At 44.1% G+C, this 20,597-nt stretch overlaps 1 protein-coding gene and 1 long non-coding RNA gene across 3 annotated transcripts in view; one reads left to right on the forward strand and one right to left on the reverse strand.

Moving 5' to 3' along the window:
* The first annotated feature begins 5,751 nt into the window (after positions 1-5,751).
* Positions 5,752-12,751, forward strand: LOC126547461 (uncharacterized). Of its 2 annotated transcripts, XR_011895368.1 has the most exons (4): positions 5,752-5,848; positions 6,941-7,948; positions 10,773-10,813; positions 12,281-12,751. XR_011895368.1 is itself a non-coding variant. In XM_050195473.3 (3 exons), exons 1-3 carry the CDS (start codon positions 7,824-7,826, stop codon positions 12,424-12,426), a joined length of 312 nt encoding a protein of 103 aa, XP_050051430.1. In that variant the 5' UTR covers positions 5,900-7,823; the 3' UTR covers positions 12,427-12,751. The 2 variants fall into 2 exon arrangements, 1 of the variants encoding a protein (XP_050051430.1); XM_050195473.3 differs by lacking the exon at positions 5,752-5,848 and having other exon boundaries at positions 5,900-7,948.
* Positions 12,445-20,597, reverse strand: part of LOC129380853 (uncharacterized) — a 49,375-nt gene continuing 41,222 nt past the window's right edge. The window contains exon 4 of the long non-coding RNA XR_008609077.2: positions 12,445-12,529. This is a non-coding gene — a long non-coding RNA (uncharacterized lncRNA). The remainder of the gene's footprint in view (positions 12,530-20,597) is intronic.

Consider the following 20,597-nt stretch of genomic DNA (forward strand, 5'->3'; position numbering starts at 1 on the left):
ACGTGTAGTTTGAATACCTCGAGGTCCCTCACGACGTGACAGGAACAAATGGCAAGATATTACGAGACTAAATATACAAGAGCAAAAAACTATAATTTTGATGAAATAAAATACAAAATAACATAAAATAAGTAGCCTACATACATTACCAACCATAGTGAATACATTTGAACAATGGTATAACAAGGCACAGAAAATATAAAAATAACAATATGGCATGTACTTTTAAGGGAAAGTGTATATACAAAGCAGTCGAGTTTGCTGTAAAGAGTTGATGCAAAGTCGACAACAGTCGGAAAGTGAGCAACATCACAGAGAATGGCCCTGTGTACATATCGCCTGATTAAAAGATTAGTTGTCCATTATTGTGTTGACAGAGGTGGGCAGGCCTGTTCTATTTGCTGCTAGCTTCAGGTATAAAATATTTGAGAACAAATTGGAGTGACCAAGGAAAATATCTTCTTTGTGCATGGTTATGTGGGCAAGATGATGTGCCTATCAGAAAATAGGCATTCTTTTTAACTAATTCTTTAAGCGATAAATTTTGTGCAAAGGCAGTCAAGGTATTCTTCAGCTATAGCAAAAGAGAGAAATATATGGAAGTGATCATCAAGAAAAGTGAAAAGGGTATCTAGCACAAAACAGTTACTTTATACTCGCATGTCGCAGTGAAAAAATTCAAGCGTAATTGAAGTGAACGGTCTCGCATATTATGGTGGTCTGTAAAACTGTCGGACTTCAACTGATGCTATCACGTTTGGATTTATGAGCTCAGGCTGTGCATGTCGCGAAATTGTGGCCACAGGCTACAAGAAGTAATGAGAAAATCGTGACTGTGGTCCCGTACCAAACAGGTACATTCCAACTACAAACAGAAAAGGGTTCTGAAAAGGGGTAATTTAAGACGAAGGTGCCCTTGACAAATTTCGCCATATATGTTTAAGCATATATACAGTTAGCATTAGTGACAATGGTATTAACATGCATCTGCCAGGAGAGGTTACTGCATGGTTATGTGGAGTGAAAAACATTTATATGCTTCAACTTGTTATAGAAGACGGCTTTCATTACAGTAGTGACAGTCATTAGTTTGCCTAGCATTTCTCGATACCCACATTTGATAATTTACATTCTTTAGTACACAGTTTTATTTGCTACATGTTGAACCGGCTCATTACCGTAGCAAATTCATTTAGAAGCTATTTTTTGTCAGCACTAGAAGAAACTGCACTGCAAGTTACACAGTCATCAGCAAACAGTCTGATAGATGATGGGATGACGTGAGGCAAGTAATTTGTATATAAATATGAAATAGTCGAGGACCGAGTACGGGCCATTGGGGGACACCAGATACAAATGTAATGAGCAAAGAATGACAGTTATTGGTTGATGCATAGTGTCTTGTGTTAGACAAAATGTTATCTGTCGAGGCAATACTATGTTGGTGTTTATGTATAATTTTTGTAACTCCAAGCAACGATGTGAGTGCACAATGAAATAATATGCTTTACGGAGTTCTAGAAATGTGGAATCAGTGTAAGGTCCATTGTTAACAAGAGAAGAGAGCTTGCGAGTTAAATAAATAGGTGCTTAAGTTGTGTGTCACATGAGAATATGTTGCAGTAACCACGTTGATAAAGCATGAAAAAAACATTGCTTTCCAAAAATTCAGCCAATTATGAGTAGATTAAACATATTCAAACAACTTTCAAAGGATGTTGGTCAGTGATATGGGCATGTAATTGTGTGGGTGTGTGGATTTTGAACTTAAACAATGGCACATACCACCTTGCGCAGCTTCCAGTCTGCTGGTATGCAGCCAGAAGCACGTGATTGAGAAAGAAGTTGCAGTTGGGAAAGTGCTATATAAATACATTTCCAGTTTTACCATAAGCGCTTCACGATGAAGATATCTTCACGTCCCTGATAAGATCCATCATGCCAAGGGGATCAATTAATACAGGATCCATAGAGATCCATGGGATATTGATGTAGAAACAGTCTTCACAAGGAACTTGTAAAATACGTCATTAAATGCATACAACATTAGCTGGCAAAGGTGTCCTTGTTGTCATTGTTCAGTACATGATGTGGACATCGCTTTGTCACCGCCAAGGACACTCCAAAGTATTTTATGGTCAGTTACCAGTAGCAGGGGTGTTTGCTGTATATATGAAGAAAGACATGCTTTGCTTCCTTTGTTGCACTTCCAAACAGAAAGGCAGCATGCCACTAGGCTGAGCTCAAGTTGTTGCCAGCCTTGACTCTAGAGGAGAAATGCTTCTATTTACTGAAAAGTTGATTTAACATTGTTTTAAAGCAAGTTAATCAGTGTGGGCAACAAATTGGGATGTAGTATTTGTTAATGAGATTAGTAACTTCGTCTTTGAAAAGAGCCCAACTAGCCTACATAGAGTGTAAGAAAAAAGTTGGCATGTGGTTTTGACAGAAGCAACTCGAGTTTGCAATTGATGGAGGCAAATTCTACCTTTCTGTAGTCCCTAATAATTAAGTTCTGATGAGGGGTTCCACGAGAAGTGCTTCCTGTAAGAGTAAAATTTATGATGCTAGCTCATTTTTAAATGTGGATGCAAGTTTAGCAGTATAACTAGATCCAGAGCAGGGGGTCAAAACAAGGTCATGCACGGTGGCTCTTGACAAAGTGCATCAGTTTTGCCTGGCTGTGGATTAATTTGCACTAGATTGAAGCCAGAACATGTGTGCAAGAAGGAAGTGCATTCACATTAAGAAACGGCTACAATGAGAAAACAACCTGGAATGTACTGCATCTTTATTACTAAACCCAACATTGCGCAGGATGCAGAGGTGTGGCATTGTGTAAAGGACAGTGATCGTAAGAAGGTATATGGTTGTCCCCGATTTGTAGGAAGAAGGGAAAAATATGAAAACAGGCCAACGTGGTAGCAGCTAACAAAACAAGAAAATTCTAGCTAGTGCCCATGAAACAAATATGAGGCTTAACGAAAAAGATTTCAGAGGCTGCTGTTGAAGTTGGGGTCAGGCACCAAGTCAAGGAACGGGCAAGTTCTCACAAGCAACAGCTAGAGGACCTCAGAAATGACAGTACAAATCTCAAACACCAGTAATGACACTAAACTGACTGAAGTGTCAAAACTAGTAAAATGGAAAAGAATTAGTCATATACAATTAAGTTTATAATATTTTAATAAATTGAGAAAGCACTAAAAAAAAATCAGAAGCATAGCTTATGTTTTTTTTTAGTGCTTTCTTGAAACCATTTTATTTTTTGCTTCTCGAAACCACAGTCGGCACAATCCTTTGGGTGCCCTTTTTAAGGGCTGGTTGTCCGGCTCTATGGAATAGCTGTCGCTTGTAATGCCGGCAAACGTATGTTGAGCCATGATTAAGGTTAATGGCCTTCAAGATTGGTGCACATGCCTGATGTAGATTTCGGAAGCCACGCAAGGTAATTATGCCCAGTGGTTTTGCCAGCTGCATGTGGCACTTGCGAGCGACAATAGTGAAGAGGAGAAAAGGGAAAGGGTTTGGCAGCTGGTTTTCTGCTCATGCGGCAGGCATATCTAGTAAAGGAGGCAATGGATTTATATATGATATAGTTAAAGATAAAGAAATAAGGTATTTCACAACTCCAAAGAATATAACCAAATACACTGTATGACTTGAGATAGTGAAAAAACATTTGGTTCACTAGGGAAAACTGCAGCCATCAAGGCAGTGGGTCAAGAAGTAGAAGCACGCTTGAGTAAATTAGGTGAGAGAGAGAACCCCTTTATTGGAAGGCAGAGGTTTATGCCAGCGTGCCTATGACCATTCAGTATCTAAAGTAATATCTGCACATTCCACAGCCACCAGAAGTCTTCCCAAGAAATACAGAAAACATGGATTTAATAAGAGTGTAAGGGAATCTCTCTCATATTTGTTACTGTCACTGGATGCTTGCAGGAGTATTCATGATGCTAGGTTTGGAGGAATAGGTGTAAGGAGCAATCAGCCCTATAATTTTAAACCTGCAGCTTACAAATGATGTCTTGTTCACTAACACTGGAGATAATCTACAACAAATTATTGAAATTTCAACCAGGAAAGTTTAAGGGCAGGCTTTAGAATGAATTAATAGTTGCCAGGCTGAAATACTGTTCACTAGCCTGGCAAGGAAAAACAAGTTTGTCATTATATAGCAATCATCTTTGTGACACTGTGCATGAGTATGTTTATATCTCTTGGCCGAATGGTTACAGGGGACCATGAAATTCGTATGGAAAAAAAATTGGGTGGACTGCATATACAGGATTATTGATAAAGCTTTGTGTGCTTAACAGTAATATCTATATCAGAAGTATGTTTATCATTTACCAAGGTGGTACATATGGAGGTGAAATACACTGAGCACAGTAATGCACAGGAATACGCTTCTCGTGGTATGGTTTCGTGGCAGGGTAACATTTAGCACTTATCTCAAGGCACAAGTGTGCAGCTTGTGCCAAAGGACTGAAGCCTAATTGTGTCTGACATGACTGTGCATTGGGGCGCTTTAATGTGGGAGTGCATGCACCTTTTACTCAAGTGTAGCCACATATAGACTGGGTGAGAAGAAGTATTGTTATAGCATTAAATTTGTGTTAATTGTCATCTAAATGTTCAAATTCCTTGGAATCCCTTGAACAGATGGCAGCAGCACATTTTAGTGATGCGCTGAAACAGTCGTAGCATCTATAGTAGCCACCTCTCACTTGCTCCCCATGACAGACACCGTCAAGTCACGATGAACACCAGCCTCTACTTTTACCTTTGAAAATGGGTAACCACTGTGTTGTGCCAATGCTATAGCTTATCGGGCTCAAACGTTCAAAAGGATGAAGTCGTGTCTGACAGGTAAAATAATACGAAAAGCAGATAACTGACGGTCTGCTAGAATAACAGATAGCTTACCAATGGATAAAGGATATAACACAGTTAAGCACGACAGATTTCAGCTGAAGGGGACGGAGCGTAAGGCATTCCACTGCAGCTCAAAGGAGCTGGTTACTGCAGAACAGGTTCAAGAGGATTAGAGCTGCAAATACATAAAATTTTGGGCTTGTTGCAAAACAGATTCAAGATCATTACCCAGAGGTTTATTCGTCAAACCAATGAACGTCTTGTGAAACAACCCTGAAACACATGTTATGGGAGTGCTAACAAGGGGGTGACGGGGGAAGTTCCAGATGGGGATGCAGCCTCGGACCGAACGCGCTGGAAGCAAAGCTACGTTCCTCAGTACTGCCCTCAAAGACCAATTGACCCTGGGCCGTCCAGCGAGCCATGGAAGCAGCCAGAGCTCCCATGGTCCTAGAATCCCATGGCCAGAGAGGATCCCAATTGAAGCTCATTCCAGATACATGGCTCTCCGCAGTGCCTTTGCAATTTGTACTTTGTTCGTGTTTGTTGAAGTTTAGCGCGTCGTTATCATTGTGACAGCATTCTCGACAGGAAAGTAGCGAGCGCAGTATATTCAAGAAAGCAAACGCAAGCAACGCAGATGAGGATTATCGCTGTGGGACAAACTTTTTTAAGAGTGTAGGCACGTGTAAGTGTCTACGTATTTGTCTGTAGTCTCCGCCTGAAGACATCGTCTCCTCTAGGAAAACCGACGCCTCTTGGTAAAAGTACGAAAAGGCTTAGGTTTTGAAAGCGAACCTGTACGCGCAGCAAAGAACCAATCAGCATCGTCGCTTTGCCACATGCACGCGCACAGACGCACGCGCTACGGTCTGAGCCAGGGCCCACGCATTCCGTGCTGTAATCGGCGTAGTGTTCGAACAGTATTTCAGAGCTGTGTGCGCCGCCGATGAGCTCTTATTTCTTGGTAAGCTGATCTTTTATTTCACTCGACTCTCGTACTTACAGTGGTGCAGCTCTCAGCGTTAAAAATTCATCTAGTAAGTTCTAGCTGCTATTACCGCAAAACTAGAAGCAGTGACAGTTTTGATTGTGTTCCTTCCGTGATCGCGATCGCCGGTGCCACGCTGTAGTAGGGTGTAGGTGATCGCCGTTTGATGCGATTTTCGTCGCACCGGAAGTGCGATTTCCGTCGTTTGCGACGAAAATCGCAGTCGCAGAACCGACCCTCCAATTTGCGGCTTCGACAAGCCGGTTGGTCGCACAGTGGTGTCAAGGCGTAAAATGTCTGCGAAACGTTTTAGTCGCTCTTGGACTTGGCATGAATGCTCCGAAGGGTTTTGGAAGGCATTCCAAGACGCCTAGCTACTGGCGCTAAATCGTCACCGCGTTGGGGAAGAAAAAAAAGTACCCCAATATTACTGTGGATAGCGCGGCACTGGAACGCGTTCCTAAAGATGGCGTACGCGCCTTTGAGCACGATCTGGAGAGCTTCTTTCTCGTATTTTCCCGACCTTTGTGCGCGTAGTGCGAGGAAACAAATATGAAATCTCAGTGTATTTTCCTTGTATTTTCTTTCTGCTCGCGATTGTGCCGGGATTCGCTTAGCCAACGCCTCCTACCTTGCACAAGGCCGATGCACTTCGATACGCATGACGTAATGCTACCTTGCCCGACTGCCATAGAATCTAATGAGGAGGCTTGGCTTGGTGCATTTTGATTTGGCCCTATATATTTACCTAGGCCATGCCGTGGCTGGAATGCAGGCGGTAGCCTGCGCGATAACAAATGCTTCCGAAAGCGAGGTTGACGTGGCGTCGCGGCGATGCCCTCTTCCCTCACGCAACACCTGGTGTGCTAATGCGGCAGCAGATGTGTAATGCAGCAGCAGATGGTGCTAATGCACCAACCGCGTACTCAATAAATTCTTCTGTCTGTCATAACTATAGCTAAAGGATATGAAACTTTTAAAGAATGTACTACCAATTGGATCATCTGGATGCATAACCTTTATTGTTGGCATTGGTTGCATGATTGTAAATAATTCTTCCTGCTGCAGTGCACACCTGAAACCTCCTGCCAGCTGCGGAAGAAACGGCGAAGGCAAGAGATGGAAGAGCAAGACGACGAGAACAAGGTAAAAGCAGGAGCCAACTTTTCAACGACAGAAGTGGACAAGTCCACTTGTCGAAACGTTGGCTCCAGCTTTTACATTGTTCTCGTTTTGCTTCTGCCAGCTGCTATGTCCACGCAAGATGATGACACTGTGCTGGGCACTATCTTGGAGCACCTAAAGATATCGCCGAGCTTCTGCTAGACCCAAAGGAGTTCTTCCCAAACTCCAAGATTATGGGTCTGGTATCCGCTGTTAAACCCAGCGTCATGATCCTAGTGCCAGACACAGTGGCATACTGCAACGGAAGGAAGATCAGGTCATTCAGCGAGCTGTTGAAGGACAGTGGTGTCCTAGAAGATTTAGATTTGTTAGTAGACGCCGTCGAAGTGGAACACTACATGTGGGTAGTGACGCTCATGTGGACTACTGAACAACCCGAGCACCCACCAGTTGAGCAGAGCGAAAGCGCATTTCACAACGCCCTCTCTCTCCCTATGAGCTAAATGACCACGGGCACTCATGACCTTGAAGCGGGAGACCTCGGCATCTTCAACATGTCTACCAAGTTCTGCTCCGCAACTGACGCTGACCATTCGGTCGTGGTTTACCTGCAGAACAAGATAATACTCAAGGCCGTGAACGACAACAGCACACTGTACGAAATGCAGGAGCCGGAGCGACGCAGGAACGTGCAGTTGTTCACATTCTGCAGAAACAACGTGCCCCACGTAGGTCATTCAAAGAATATCCTCCAAGAAAACGATATCATTCGTATTGACTACATGTTCGGTACGGTTGGCGGCGGGAGGAGGTGTGCTGACGCCTCATGTGGCACGGAGAAAGGGCTTCAACCGTGCACCAAACAAGTCCATCAGAGTTTGGCCTGCTGCTGAAGGCCAGTACGGTGCAGCAAGACATCCCTGCAGCGCCGGGCAAACTCAGCAAAGTAGCGTAAGTTGTGGAACGGTTTAATGGTTTATTGAAACAGCATTTCTGTCACCATTTTGAGTTGTCCAGTGTGAATCTAGTCATGTTGCACGAACCACGACTGAATGCCAAGCACAACAGAGCACATTTCACACATAGCAGGTGAACGCTAGAAAGGCTAGAGTGACTTTACTGCTCTATTTGGGACTAAGAAATAGTGCATCACATACGAAAGAGAATGTACAGTATCTCTTAATTCAATGTAACATTAGACCTCATACTTTTATGTTGCAAAATATGATGTCACTATGTGACATGGGAGGCATCAAAGATCGGAACCTCTTCAGCACTGGACATACGAAGTGGCACGTTTCTGCGAGCAGTGGCCACATCCCACAATTTGTGCTTACGCTTGCAACCAAACATAGTACATGAGGCAAGCTGGAAGCACAAGGGTGCACTAATTACCTTATGGCCACATCTTGCAGTTGTGATGTGAAGTAGGTTATTCCATAGAAAGCGTCGCTAATGAAAATGCAATTCGCAAAACGCACTGAGTGAAATTACTATAGCCGCACTACTTGCATGGCAGCCACAGTGTTGCCTGCTAAGTGTGAATGCAGCATAGCGAACAAACACATTTTGTTTCTGTCGTTAGCATCTGACATGAAAATTCCTAGACTTTCCTCCACAGGTTGTACCTTTGTCGTTCACACCATGTACACACAGGTGACGTGTCTGTATGAACTGCAGTCATCAGACAGCTTCAGCTGTGTTGTATGTGGCCTGTGGGGCAGCTCCTCTGGTGTGGGTGCTGTAATACAGGCCTAACGTTTTGTTGTCTTTTCTCATATATGTAAACATCTTTGACCGAAATCTATCTGTGAAAATCAGAATCTGTCTGTGAATTGTCTGTGAATATGTTTGGTGTGTGTTTAATCTGGAGGTCAGCTGTGAATCTGAGAGACAGAACTTATTTGAGTGAAACGAGCGGGAAGAGTGAAATAACTCCATCCCAGTTTGAAAATGAGAGTCATTATGTTGCGATGACAATTCAGCTTCTTTCTCGGAAGCCAAATCGACCTCGAGATATCATAACTCTGATTTTTGAAAACATGGATAGGGGCTTTTCTTGTGTGGTGTCACCTTTTTGCAGACCCCCTTTCCCTTTTTTGTAATAAAGTGTCCAATTGATTAGCACAGCATACGTACAGGCATAGAATGAATTAAATGGAATGAATAAAGTTGCATCTTTACATATAGCTGACTGCACACAACCAAAAACAGCTAGCTGCAACGCATATTTTTTTAATTCGGGGCATGGCTGTGCAAGGTGAACCACAGTGTCGGGGCAATGGACAAGGGCCAAGCAGTGTTCGAAACTGCAACCTTGACGACGTCCAGAAATCGGGAAGTAGCAGTCTGCCTCCAGGACCCAGTTGCTCTAAATGGCCGTTGGCAAATTAGCATGGAAAGGGACTGGCTGACAAGGAAGATGGTGAACTTGGCATATATTTTGAATGTGACATATTGTAGCAGTGCATAAAAAGAATGTGTGCTCTCTGGGGCTTTATAATTATTGCAGTGCAAAATATAAAGATGAAGAGAAGATATGATGTGACCGGGACTATACGCTGGCTATCGACTGATGCTGTATTGGAACAAGCGTTTTATAGAGATACGAAGCTTCTTCTTGCACATACTCACCATAATGACACGCCATCATTCCACCATCTAACAATACCATCAATATAATATGCTTGTTCCAATATAAAGAAATGTCCCTTGATATTCAGTACACAGTCCTGTTGCTTCGTGTCTCCCCTTCATCTTCGTATATTATGCTTTAATAACTGTGAATCAATACAAATCATTCCATTCACTATCCTCTGGTACTTATCTTGTCCCCAAGCAATAATCCTCATCCATCTTACATGCATTTACTCTTGTCAAACACTGTGCTCACTATCCTTTCAAGCATGCTACCACTTGTTAGCAGGTGCTTGACGTTCGTGACCTGAAAGTAAAGGCACACAACATAAAAAAAAAGCCAAGGAAAGTAGATGGCGTTTATTTGTTTGGGACAAGACAGGACAAGACAAGACAAGCCCAAAAGGGTGCTAACTTCAGGAGTTCAGTGACTGGTCCACATTCTTTTCAGTATCAGAATCCTTGGTAAATTCGTTATAAAGTTACAAGGTTATAGTATAGTAACATAGAGACAGTGTAGGATTGATTGTGAATAATACTAATGACGAGATTTTGGATATCCTTCTTCAGTGTGACGTCAGGGATTCCAAAGTATGTTTTCGCATTTCGACCACGTTGGCTGAATAAAGGTTCCCGAAATTTGCCGTGTTTAATATTGGGTTCCTTTAGAACACAACGTAGTCAATCTGTACTGCTATATATAATTAGTAGGCCCTAGAAGATGCCATCAAAATCCAAGAGGTCACAGCCCCCAGGTGCGGGAACTTAAGTAGGCGTCGCCACCCGTATTTCATTCTTGCGCTTTTTCTGGTAATTTACTGATGCAGAAGGAATCATTTTTCACTTTAGTGTCCCTTTAAGTGAGAAAAGCTGCTTTATATGACAAGAACATGAATTGACAGTTAGTTTCTCCGTGTTCATGGAAATTCTACCATCGGCATCTAACTGGGGTAGTCAAACTTAAATATGGGTTTTTCACGTTAATAACATACCAGTCGGTAATAAGAACTGAACTTGTAAAGCAGTTAAACAGCTCGGGTGCCTTTTGGTTTGAGGAGGATATGGTGTTCACGCAAAGAAGCCTACCTCTTTGCCTGTCCTCATGCAGTTGCTAATATTTTTTTATGTTGTATTTCAGTAACTGGCCCATCACTACCCTCGGGTCCTGCCACCTGCAATGTAAGTGATATAGGACAGGTAATTGGTGTAACCTGGGAGTGGGCAAAAAACGGTTTAGAGAGTCAACCCCCCCTCCCCCGAATATTTCTGACGAACCCCTCTCCTTTCCCACGGAACAGAAAGATTCAGGAGGTGGGCTCCAAAAGAAGGACATGGATGAAAGGGAAAGCTTGAATGTGATAGCAAGGGGAGGGCTAGTGGCGGTCCGGAGGGTGTTGTGATGTCACCGTACCTAGAACTTAAGTTTATCTAGTTTCCTCCCAACCGCTATCGTGTCTCAAGTAGCAACGTTTCCTTGCCTTCTCACGTCACCTTTTCCGTATCCCCTCCCCCTCCCTTCCTCTTTGTATGAGAACTACGAGCGAAGAGCGGCAAGGCTGATGTTCACTCGTTTCGCCACTGCATCGGTTCTACTCATTCTCTGCCTTCTTTCTTCCTCCTCTCTACCATTCTCTCTAGCTTCCCTGTGGATGTGGGTGTAGTAGAAAGGTAAGCGCTGCAATTTCTGCAGTGGTTTTATGGGCAGTCACGGATAATTACAGCTGTGGAGAGGCTAATGTGGCGATTTACGCCCAGGGAGCTCCAGAAGGCACTGTGCACATTCGACCGGTGCAAAGGTCGAAACGAGTTTCTAGCATCTTCTTACCTCTCTGCCATGCTCCTTCCATGTACGCACGCTCTGAACCACGCACCATGAGGGGAAACTTTCAAAAAAGAAAGCTTCACTTTAAAAGCACTCTGATTTGTGCACGAGAAGATATATCACGGCTGGGGGGGGGGGCTGAGCCAGGGAAGCTGTGAAACCGCCACAATAAACTAATCGGATGGCAAGTAGGAGAATGGCCTTGAAGTTCACACAGAAACAGAAATATAGGAATGTTAGTGGCGCCGCGTCACATCCTGCTGTGCCAATGGATCGGCAGAACAGTGAACCTCGGTAGCACAGCATGGCAGCATAGCAGAGGCGAGGCGGACTGGTGGGACCACATAAAGGAGTGTTACAGAGAAAAGGTGAACTTACATGTCCGGCTTCAAAGAATATTTTCAGATCCAATCCAATGTTTGAATCTAAATGTCGCAAAGCTTGTTTGAGTTGGCGAAGTAGCTGTAGTGAAGGACACGCGCACAGCCTCAGTGCCTGTAGCTGATAGCTCTTTATGTCAAACTGTGTTGGTGAGGATTTTATGCACGAAGGAATATGATAGATGTGTAAATACATTTAAGGCTTCTGCGCCCCTTGCGTCTCAGTAACGCATGTCCATTCTGGGGGATCGGCAAAGAATGGGAAACATACCCCATGGCATATGTCTAGTGACCCAAGTTCTCTACTTGGCAAGAAAGCATCTGCAGCTTGGAAGAAAGAAGCAAAGGAAGCTGTCATTTAAAACTGATTGTTTTTCTTCATGGTTAACATTGTTTTACAGTTCCTGCTCCATGTACGCCAAAATGGAAATACATGTTTTGCAGGCTACCATGAGCGGAAATCCACTGCAGCTGTGCCCACCCTGGACCCTACAGTCTATCTCTTCTCAGGCAGGAAGGGCACAGTGATGCAAGTCTTTGTCTCTTCCGCAATGGTGGAAGCCGAGAGGGGCAGACTATCCGGGAAGTGACGGTCACTGTGGACTGCTTCTACAGGGACGGCAGGACGGTCCTGAGCAAACTCAGCCAAGTTTTCCAGGAGAGAGACATCGTCAACATCGACTGCAGTCGAACCTGGATACATGAAACAGCTGGATGATTGCGAAATAGTTTATTATAGGCAGAATTCGATATATAATATCATGTCAGAAATGCTTAAAGAACTTGTACAAATCAGTCAATGAACTAACTTACATGAATATAGGTATATCATAAGAAGCCAACAAACACTGACACCAAGGACAACATAGGGGAAATTATTGTGCTCAATAAATGAAATAAATAGCACTTTCTCTACTTGGGCTCCCCATAACTGACTGGAAATAATTTTCCAGCTGGAAACAGAACCTGCTTCAGCTATGTGACCAGACATTCCAAGGTGAAAATGCCAGGTATGGCTGGCATATTTAATGTATTTGATATAGCCTTTTCGTCTGTCTTTACGAAGGAACCTAACCGTAGTGAAACAGAGCTGCTTTCTGTTGGTTCCCCTAAATGCCATCCATAAGCATTAGTTTCTCAGGTATCCTGTCCTTAATTGAAAAAATGAAGTTGTCATCTTCTACTGGTACGAATGAAATAAATTCCAAGCTCTTAAAAAAACACTAGGCACATATCCACCGAATTTTTACTATTGCTGTTTTCCCTATCGCTCTCCTCAGGAATTCTCCCTTACGACTGGAAGTGTGGGAAGGTCATTCCAGTTCACAAAGCAGGCAACAGAGACTGTGCACTAAATTACCGCCCCATATCTCTAACCAGTGTGTGCTGCAAAGTCATGGAGCATATCATATACTCTCAGATCATGCAGTTCCTTGATTCTAACAGCATTTTTAATCCCTCTCAGCATGGATTTGGAGAAGGCCGCTCATGCGAATCCCAACTAGCCCTTTTTCTTCACGACTTGCATGCTAACTTCGACGCTAACCTACAAACAGATGCTATATTTTTTGACTTCGCCAAGGCTTTTGACAAAGTACCACACAAGCGTCTACCAATGAAGCTCTCCCAACTGAATCTGCCACCCGACATTCTAAACTGGATCGCCCAATTCCCGACTAACCACTCTCAGTTTGTTTCCCTTAACAATGTCAAGTCTAACTCGCTCCCGGTAATGTCCGGCGTGCCACAGGGATCTGTTCACGGCCTGCTTTTATTTCTAATATATATCAACGACTTGCCTAACAATTTATTATGTAACGTCCGCATGTTCGCTGACGACTGCAAAATAACTAACACATCTGACCAAATAGCCCTACAGAATGATCTTAATAATGTGTTCGACTGGTGTAACCGCTGGCTAATGACCCTTAATCCTAAGAAATGTAAATTAGTTTCCTTCCACCGCCGCAAAAAGCCGTTCCAATTTCCTTATGAAATCACTAACATACCAGTTGAAACAAGTGAATCCTATACATACCTTGGTGTAGCCCCTGATCTTTCCTGGCACACCCATGTCACGAATATCATTTCATCGGCTAACCGATCATTAGGATTTCTAAAACGTCATCTGCGTCACTCACCCTACCTCGTAAGACATTTGGCTTACCAATCGCTAATTCGGCCCAAACTTGAGTATGCATCACCAATCTGGAGCCCTCACCAAATTTATTTGATCAACGCTATCGAAGCAGTGCAAAATCGTGCTGCTCGCTTCATTCATTCTTCTTATTCATACGATATCAGCGTGTCATCCCTTAAAAATGTATCTGGTCTGCCCAATCTTTGGTCTAGCTGCAAGATCGCCACACTCTCACTTTACCACAAGTTTTATCGCAGTTCTTTCAGCCATCCACCTTGAATCGCTCCCGCTGTGCGCACTTCCCCCCACACGAGCCATCCACTTCACCCAATCCAGTTCTAGCACCACAACTTTTTCTGCATCATTATTTTGCCGCGCAGCTTCAGAATGGAAAGGCCTTCCCCACAACATTGTTTCAATCACTTGTCCATCACGATTTATTCTAAGTGTATCCATGTACCTGTCTTGTTAACAAGCTGTGGCATTAGTAGCATCTCTGTACAACCCACCCCTTATGTAACACCCCCTTGTGGGGTCTCTAAGGAAATAAAGTGAAGTGAAGGCCTTCTGAGCTAAATGGGGAACATATGAAAGTCAATTGAGAGAATTTGTCTCCATTTACAAGAACTCGTACAGCAGCTTGGAAATGTCCCATCACACTGAATGTTAGCTTTAGCTTGGGAACTATATCGCGCCATCAGATTGTCCTACCGTCAAGATTCTCTCCCACCTGCACACCGAGAACACCTCTGTGGGTCCTGCGTAAACCTTTCTTTACATTGCAGATCCCTAGAATTGTAAAGTCATCTGTTCCTTCCATTGGCCTCAAGAACTTACCCTGGCTGTGCACGTGTATAATGATGGGTCTGTCAAGCGATATGACTCCATCGCACTGTTCGTCATTCTACATATTGTAATGGATGGGATGAGTTTATTTACAAGGTGATAGATGGTTAGCGTAGAACAAGGGACAAAATGGTCATCCAAGGCCAACAAACAGCGGCCAGCTCCTCGCGCACCCCTCTATTTTCTCTTCCTTCGGCTGTGCCGTGCAGCGTGACAATATGAAAATTGCTCTGCATTTCCAACTAGACCATAGCTCAACGTCAATTACCGGTGAACTTGTTGCAATCCAGGTGGCACTTAGATTTTTCTCCGAGGGGTCTCCTCATGCATGGACGGTGTTCTGCTATTCTAAGCCTGCTCTTCAATCCATTGACTGTATCCTCACACGGGGTCGATATTATTCATTAGCTCTTTAAATAGCAGAACATCTTGATTGTGCAAATAGAAATGGCCACGATGCACCCGAGACATGCACCCGAGCTGTGATCGGGAATGGATAAGCAGCCACTGAAGCGAAAACTGCTTTAACCCTTTCAGGGTCAATGACGTAAATATACGGCGCCTTGAGCAAGTCCAAAATGGGGAAGAGGCAGACAAAACCTGCGGCACATCTTCCTTTCTTTTAAATTTTACTTTGGTCGGCTTAGTGGCCCGAGCTTTCTCTACCTTTTCACCATGAACCATCCCAACCAGGAGGATGGACGTAAATATTAGTGTAAGAGCAGGAGCATTTGAGACTTCATGCATCAAATTTTTAATTCTGATAAGCTTATTTTCTTTTTTTTGTTTTTATTTATTTATTTATTCATTCATTTATTAATTTGATCTTTTTATTTATAGCACCCTCAGAGTGAGTATACATTAATTATAGAGGGGAGAGGCTACATAACGGAGGTAAAAAAGTGATATACAGGAAAGGCACAGTATGAGTAACAATAAAAAATTATGCTAGCTCTCTAATTTACACAACAAATAATAGTGGTAGTTCACCATAGAAATAATGCACTTCAGTGTACAAGTTGGGAATGATAGGTCAATACATACATAGTTAATTTGCAAAAATAGTACTTATGCAAAAGCAAGTCACATATACATTCTAAGCAAGTTTCATGATTTACATGTAGTTAACTAAAGCATCTTTAAATTGAACAGGATTACTTATACGAACAATAGATGCTGGCAGACCGTTCTATTCGTTGCATGTTTTGGGTAAAAATGATTGCGAATGTGTTAGAGCCAGGCACATGTACCTTATGCGTATGATCTCTACGTGAGGAGATGAATGGTGCTGGATTAATCCATGCCGACCGAAGTGCAGCGTTCTGGTAGTAAATCTTATGAAAGGAGCATAGGCGTGATTGTTTCCTGCGGGTTAATAGCGAAGGTAGGTTCAGAGTAGTCTTCATTTGTGTTACACTTGCCGTATGATGGTAATTAGCTAGTATAAACCGAGCGGAGCGAATCTGGACACATTCAAGGGAGTTAATTGAGATGGCATGATGTGGGTCCCATACTGATGATGCATATACCAACTGTGGACGGACATATGTCATGTATAAAAAATGTTTGAGTGATAATGGTGCAAGCAAGAAGTTTCTGCGAAGATATCCAAGTGTGCGATTAGCTTTGCTCGTTATAAAGGCGATATGGTACTTCCTGGATAAGTTTTAGGTTATATGGACGTCCAAATATTTGTAATTTCTTACGCTCTTCAAAGGGATGTTATCAACTAAATAGGCAGGAGAAGCTTCATTAGTATGGGATATTCGCATTGATTTACATTTCTTGACGTTGAGCTGCATGTGCCATTTTATAATCCAGTTATGCAGTGGTTTAAATCGTCCTGAAGAGTTGAAATATTAGTGTCATTAGTAATTTTGCGATATATTACCCAGTCATCTGCAAAAAGACAAATTTTAGACGAAATGTTATCAGGTTGATTGTTCAGGTAGATCCCCAGCTGTACACTTCTCGCACCCAATCTTAAACCTGTATCATAATGTAAAAAACAACACGCGGCCCACGCACAGACTGTTGTGGAACACCAGATTTCACGTGAATGTAGTTGAATCAACTTCATTAGCGCTTAGAAATTGCATGCGGTGTGTTAGAAATGATTTTATCCAATTAAGTACATTAGTATCAATGTTTAGTGCGCGTAGTACATTGTTCCAGACGGGGATGCAGCCTCGGACCGAACGCGCTGGAAGCAAGGCTACGTTGCTCAGTACTGCCCTCAAAGACCAACCCTGGGCCGTCCATCGGGCCATGGAAGCAGCCAGAGCTCCCATGGTCCTAGAATCTCATGGCCAGAGAGAATCCCAATTGAAGCTCATTCCAGATACATGGCTCTCCGCAGTGCCTTTGCAATTTGTACTTTGTTCGTGTTCGTTGAAGTTTAGCGCGTCGTTATCATTGTGACATAGCATTCTTGTCAGGAAAGTAGCGAGCGCAGTATATTCAAGAAAGCAAACGCAAGCAACGCAGATGAGGATTATCGCTGTGGGACAAACTTTTTTAAGAGTGTAGGCACGTGTAAGTGTCTACGTATTTGTCTGTAGTCTCCGCCTGAAGACATCGTCTCCTCTAGGAAAACCGACGCCTCTTGGTAAAAGTACGAAAAGGCTTAGGTTTTGAAAGCGAACCTGTACGCGCAGCAAAGAACCAATCAGCATCGTCGCTTTGCCACATGCACGCGCACAGACGCACGCGCTACGGTCCGAGCCAGGGCCCACGCATTCCGTGCTGTAATCGGCGTAGTGTTCGAACAGTATTTCAGAGCTGTGTGCGCCGCCGATGGGCTGTCATTTCTTGGTAAGCTGATCTTTTATTTCACTCGACTCTCGTACTTAGAGTGGTGCAGCTCTCAGCGTTAAAAATTCATCTAGTAAGTTCTAGCTGCTATTACCGCAAAACTAGAAGCAGTGACAGTTTTGATTGTTATCCTTCCGTGATCGATCGCCGGTGCCACGCTGATGTAGGCTGTAGGTGTAGGGCGTTTGATGCGATTTTCGTCGCACCGGAAGTGCGATTTCCGTCGTTTGCGACGAAAATCGCAGTCGCAGCTATCGCAGCGCCGACCCTCCAATTTTCGGCTTCGACAAACCGGTTGGTCGCACAATGGTGTCAAGACGTAAAATGTCTGCGAAATGTTTTAGTCGCTCTTGGATGTGGCATGAATGCTCCGAAGGGTTTTGGAAGGCATTCCAAGACGCCTAGTACTGGCGCTAAATCGTCACCGCGTTGGGGAAGAAAAAAAAGTACCCCAATATTACTGTGGATAGCGCGGCACTGGAACGCGTTCCTAAAGATGGCGTACGCGCCTTTGAGCACGATCTGGAGAGCTTCTTTCTCGTGTTTTCCCGACCTTTGTGCGCATGCGAGGAAACAAATATGAAGTCTCGGTGTATTTTCATTGTATTTTCTTGCTGCTCACGATTGTGCCGGGATTCGCTTAGCCAGCGCCTCCTACCTTGCACAAGGCCGATGGACTTCGATACGCGTGACGTAATGCTACCTTGCCCGACTGCCATAGAATCTAATGGGGACGCTTGGCTTGGTGCATTTTGATTTGGCCCTATAAACCTATCTACGTTTATAGGGCCTAGGCCTGGCCTGGCCATGCCTAGGCGTAGTTGGAATGCAGTTGGTAGCCTGCGCGATAACAAATGCGTCGCGGCGATGCCGTCTTCCCTCACGCAACACCTGGTGCGCTAATACAGCAGCAGATGTCCCCTGCCCGTTCTGCACTGCCGAGGCGCACTCGTGATGTGGTGTCTTGGCCAATGGGAATTTAGGTACTGTTTGAACACAATATCGCCTTAAAGGCCCCTTGTTGCAAAAATTCCTGTGTCGGCATGGGACGTTGTTTCGCAAAAAATTATTCCGAACCACAACCACGTAGGCCTTGCCTTGCACGTGGCACAGAGGTGTTACTGAACTAATTGAATTCCTCAAAGTAAGATGCGTCAGAAAAACCGTAAAGTACGACCTAAACACAACTACAGATATGATAGCGTTGGATTGTAATTTGAATATACCAGAAAATATATTTATGTTGCACGGTAACTCAACCACAAACCCCTATTCCAGTGTTTCTACCATTCATAGCGTGCTGTGGCCCGCTTGGTTCCTTGCAACAACATCCAGATGGCACTCACCTCGATGCATCCACAAGAAAGCTGTTGTTGCCGGGAAGTGTGACAAGCAGTTAAGGATCTTTGTTAACGAAGCTTTCCCTCAAGTCTAAATATTTTAAGGCAGTTTTCCTAGTCTCCAAATGCGCTCGAGTTCGCTCTTCTCCTCGGCGGCCATTTTTCCAAGAAAGTATGCCTTCCAAGCGACTATCGCGGACAACATCAGTCCCTTTCCACGTAAGTGTGAGGCTCGGAGCAGGAGTTGTGGTGCTTGAAATTAGCCTGGGGCCTGACGAACCAACCGACTGAACTATCCTTCCGGGCAACATCCAAGGGTCACGAGTTCAAATCACCTGTTATGTTCCTTTTTTTCCCCCTTTTTCTTTCTTTTTATTGTCTTTTCCTTTATTTTATCACTGTACGGGAACCCTCCTAAAATAAAAAAAAAGAAAGATATATATCTTCAATTATGTATGGCCACACATGTGCAGGTCATAAATACCAGGTTCTCTAGCCGAGTGCCATCCGTGCGGTATAACCGAGCTCAGATTGGTCCACCTTGACTGATCAAATAGGGCACCACTGTAGGCTAAATGAGGCGTACAACTCCTACGGGACCCGCCGTGGTTACTCAGTGGCTATGGTGTTAGACTGCTGAGCACGAGGTCGCGGGATCGGATCCCGACCACGGCGGCCGCATTTCGATGGGGGCGAAATGCGAAAACACCCGTGTACTTAGATTTAGGTGCACGTTAAAGAACCCCAGGTGGTCGAAATTTCCGGAGTCCTCCACCACGGCGTGCCTCATAATCAGAAAGTGGTTTTGTCACGTAAAATCCCATAATTTAATATTTAATTTAACTCCTGCGGGGACGGTAGAGTATCCGCCTCCCGTGCAAGAGGACCGTGATTCAAATCCCGGGCCGCACAATTCTCCACCGGAAAATACCAAAAAAAAAAAGAAAACGTGTGTTGAGAAAATTGCACAAACAGGCCTGGAGTGCGGCCTGATCCCGGTGACCAGAACCGGTAACGCACTCTCTCACCAGAGCAGGATTGGCCACCCTGGTGCAGTACTTGGCCACAACCTGCTATATGAACACAACAATCAAACCCCGGCCCTCAGTCCCCAGCAGCTGCGAAGCCACTGACCACGGCGGCGGTCAGACCTGCGACGCTGCAGAGGGTGCTAAGAATCCCTGGCTCCGGACAGGCCGCCATTGGAATATGAACCTGGCAACGTTTAACGCTAGAACGTTATCTAGTGAGGCGAGTCTAGCAGTGCTATTGGAGGAATTAGAGGGCAGTAAATGGGATATAGTAGGGTTCAGTGAAGTTAGGAGGCCAAAAGAAGCATATACAGTGCTAAAAAGCGGGCACGTCCTGTGCTACCGGGGCTTAGCAGAGAGACGAGAACTAGCAGTCGTATTCCTGATTAATAAGAACATAGCTGGTAACATACAGGAATTCTATAGCATTAACGAGAGAGTGGCATGTCTTGTTGTGAAACTTAATAAGAGGTACAAAATGAAGGTTGTACAGGTCTACGCCCCTACATCTAGTCATGATGACCAGGAAGTCGAAAGCTTCTATGAAGACGTGGAATCGGCGATGGGTAAAGTCAAAACAAAATACAGTA

This window comes from Dermacentor andersoni, chromosome 1, assembly GCF_023375885.2.
Source record: "Dermacentor andersoni chromosome 1, qqDerAnde1_hic_scaffold, whole genome shotgun sequence".
Classification (NCBI taxonomy): domain Eukaryota; kingdom Metazoa; phylum Arthropoda; class Arachnida; order Ixodida; family Ixodidae; genus Dermacentor; species Dermacentor andersoni.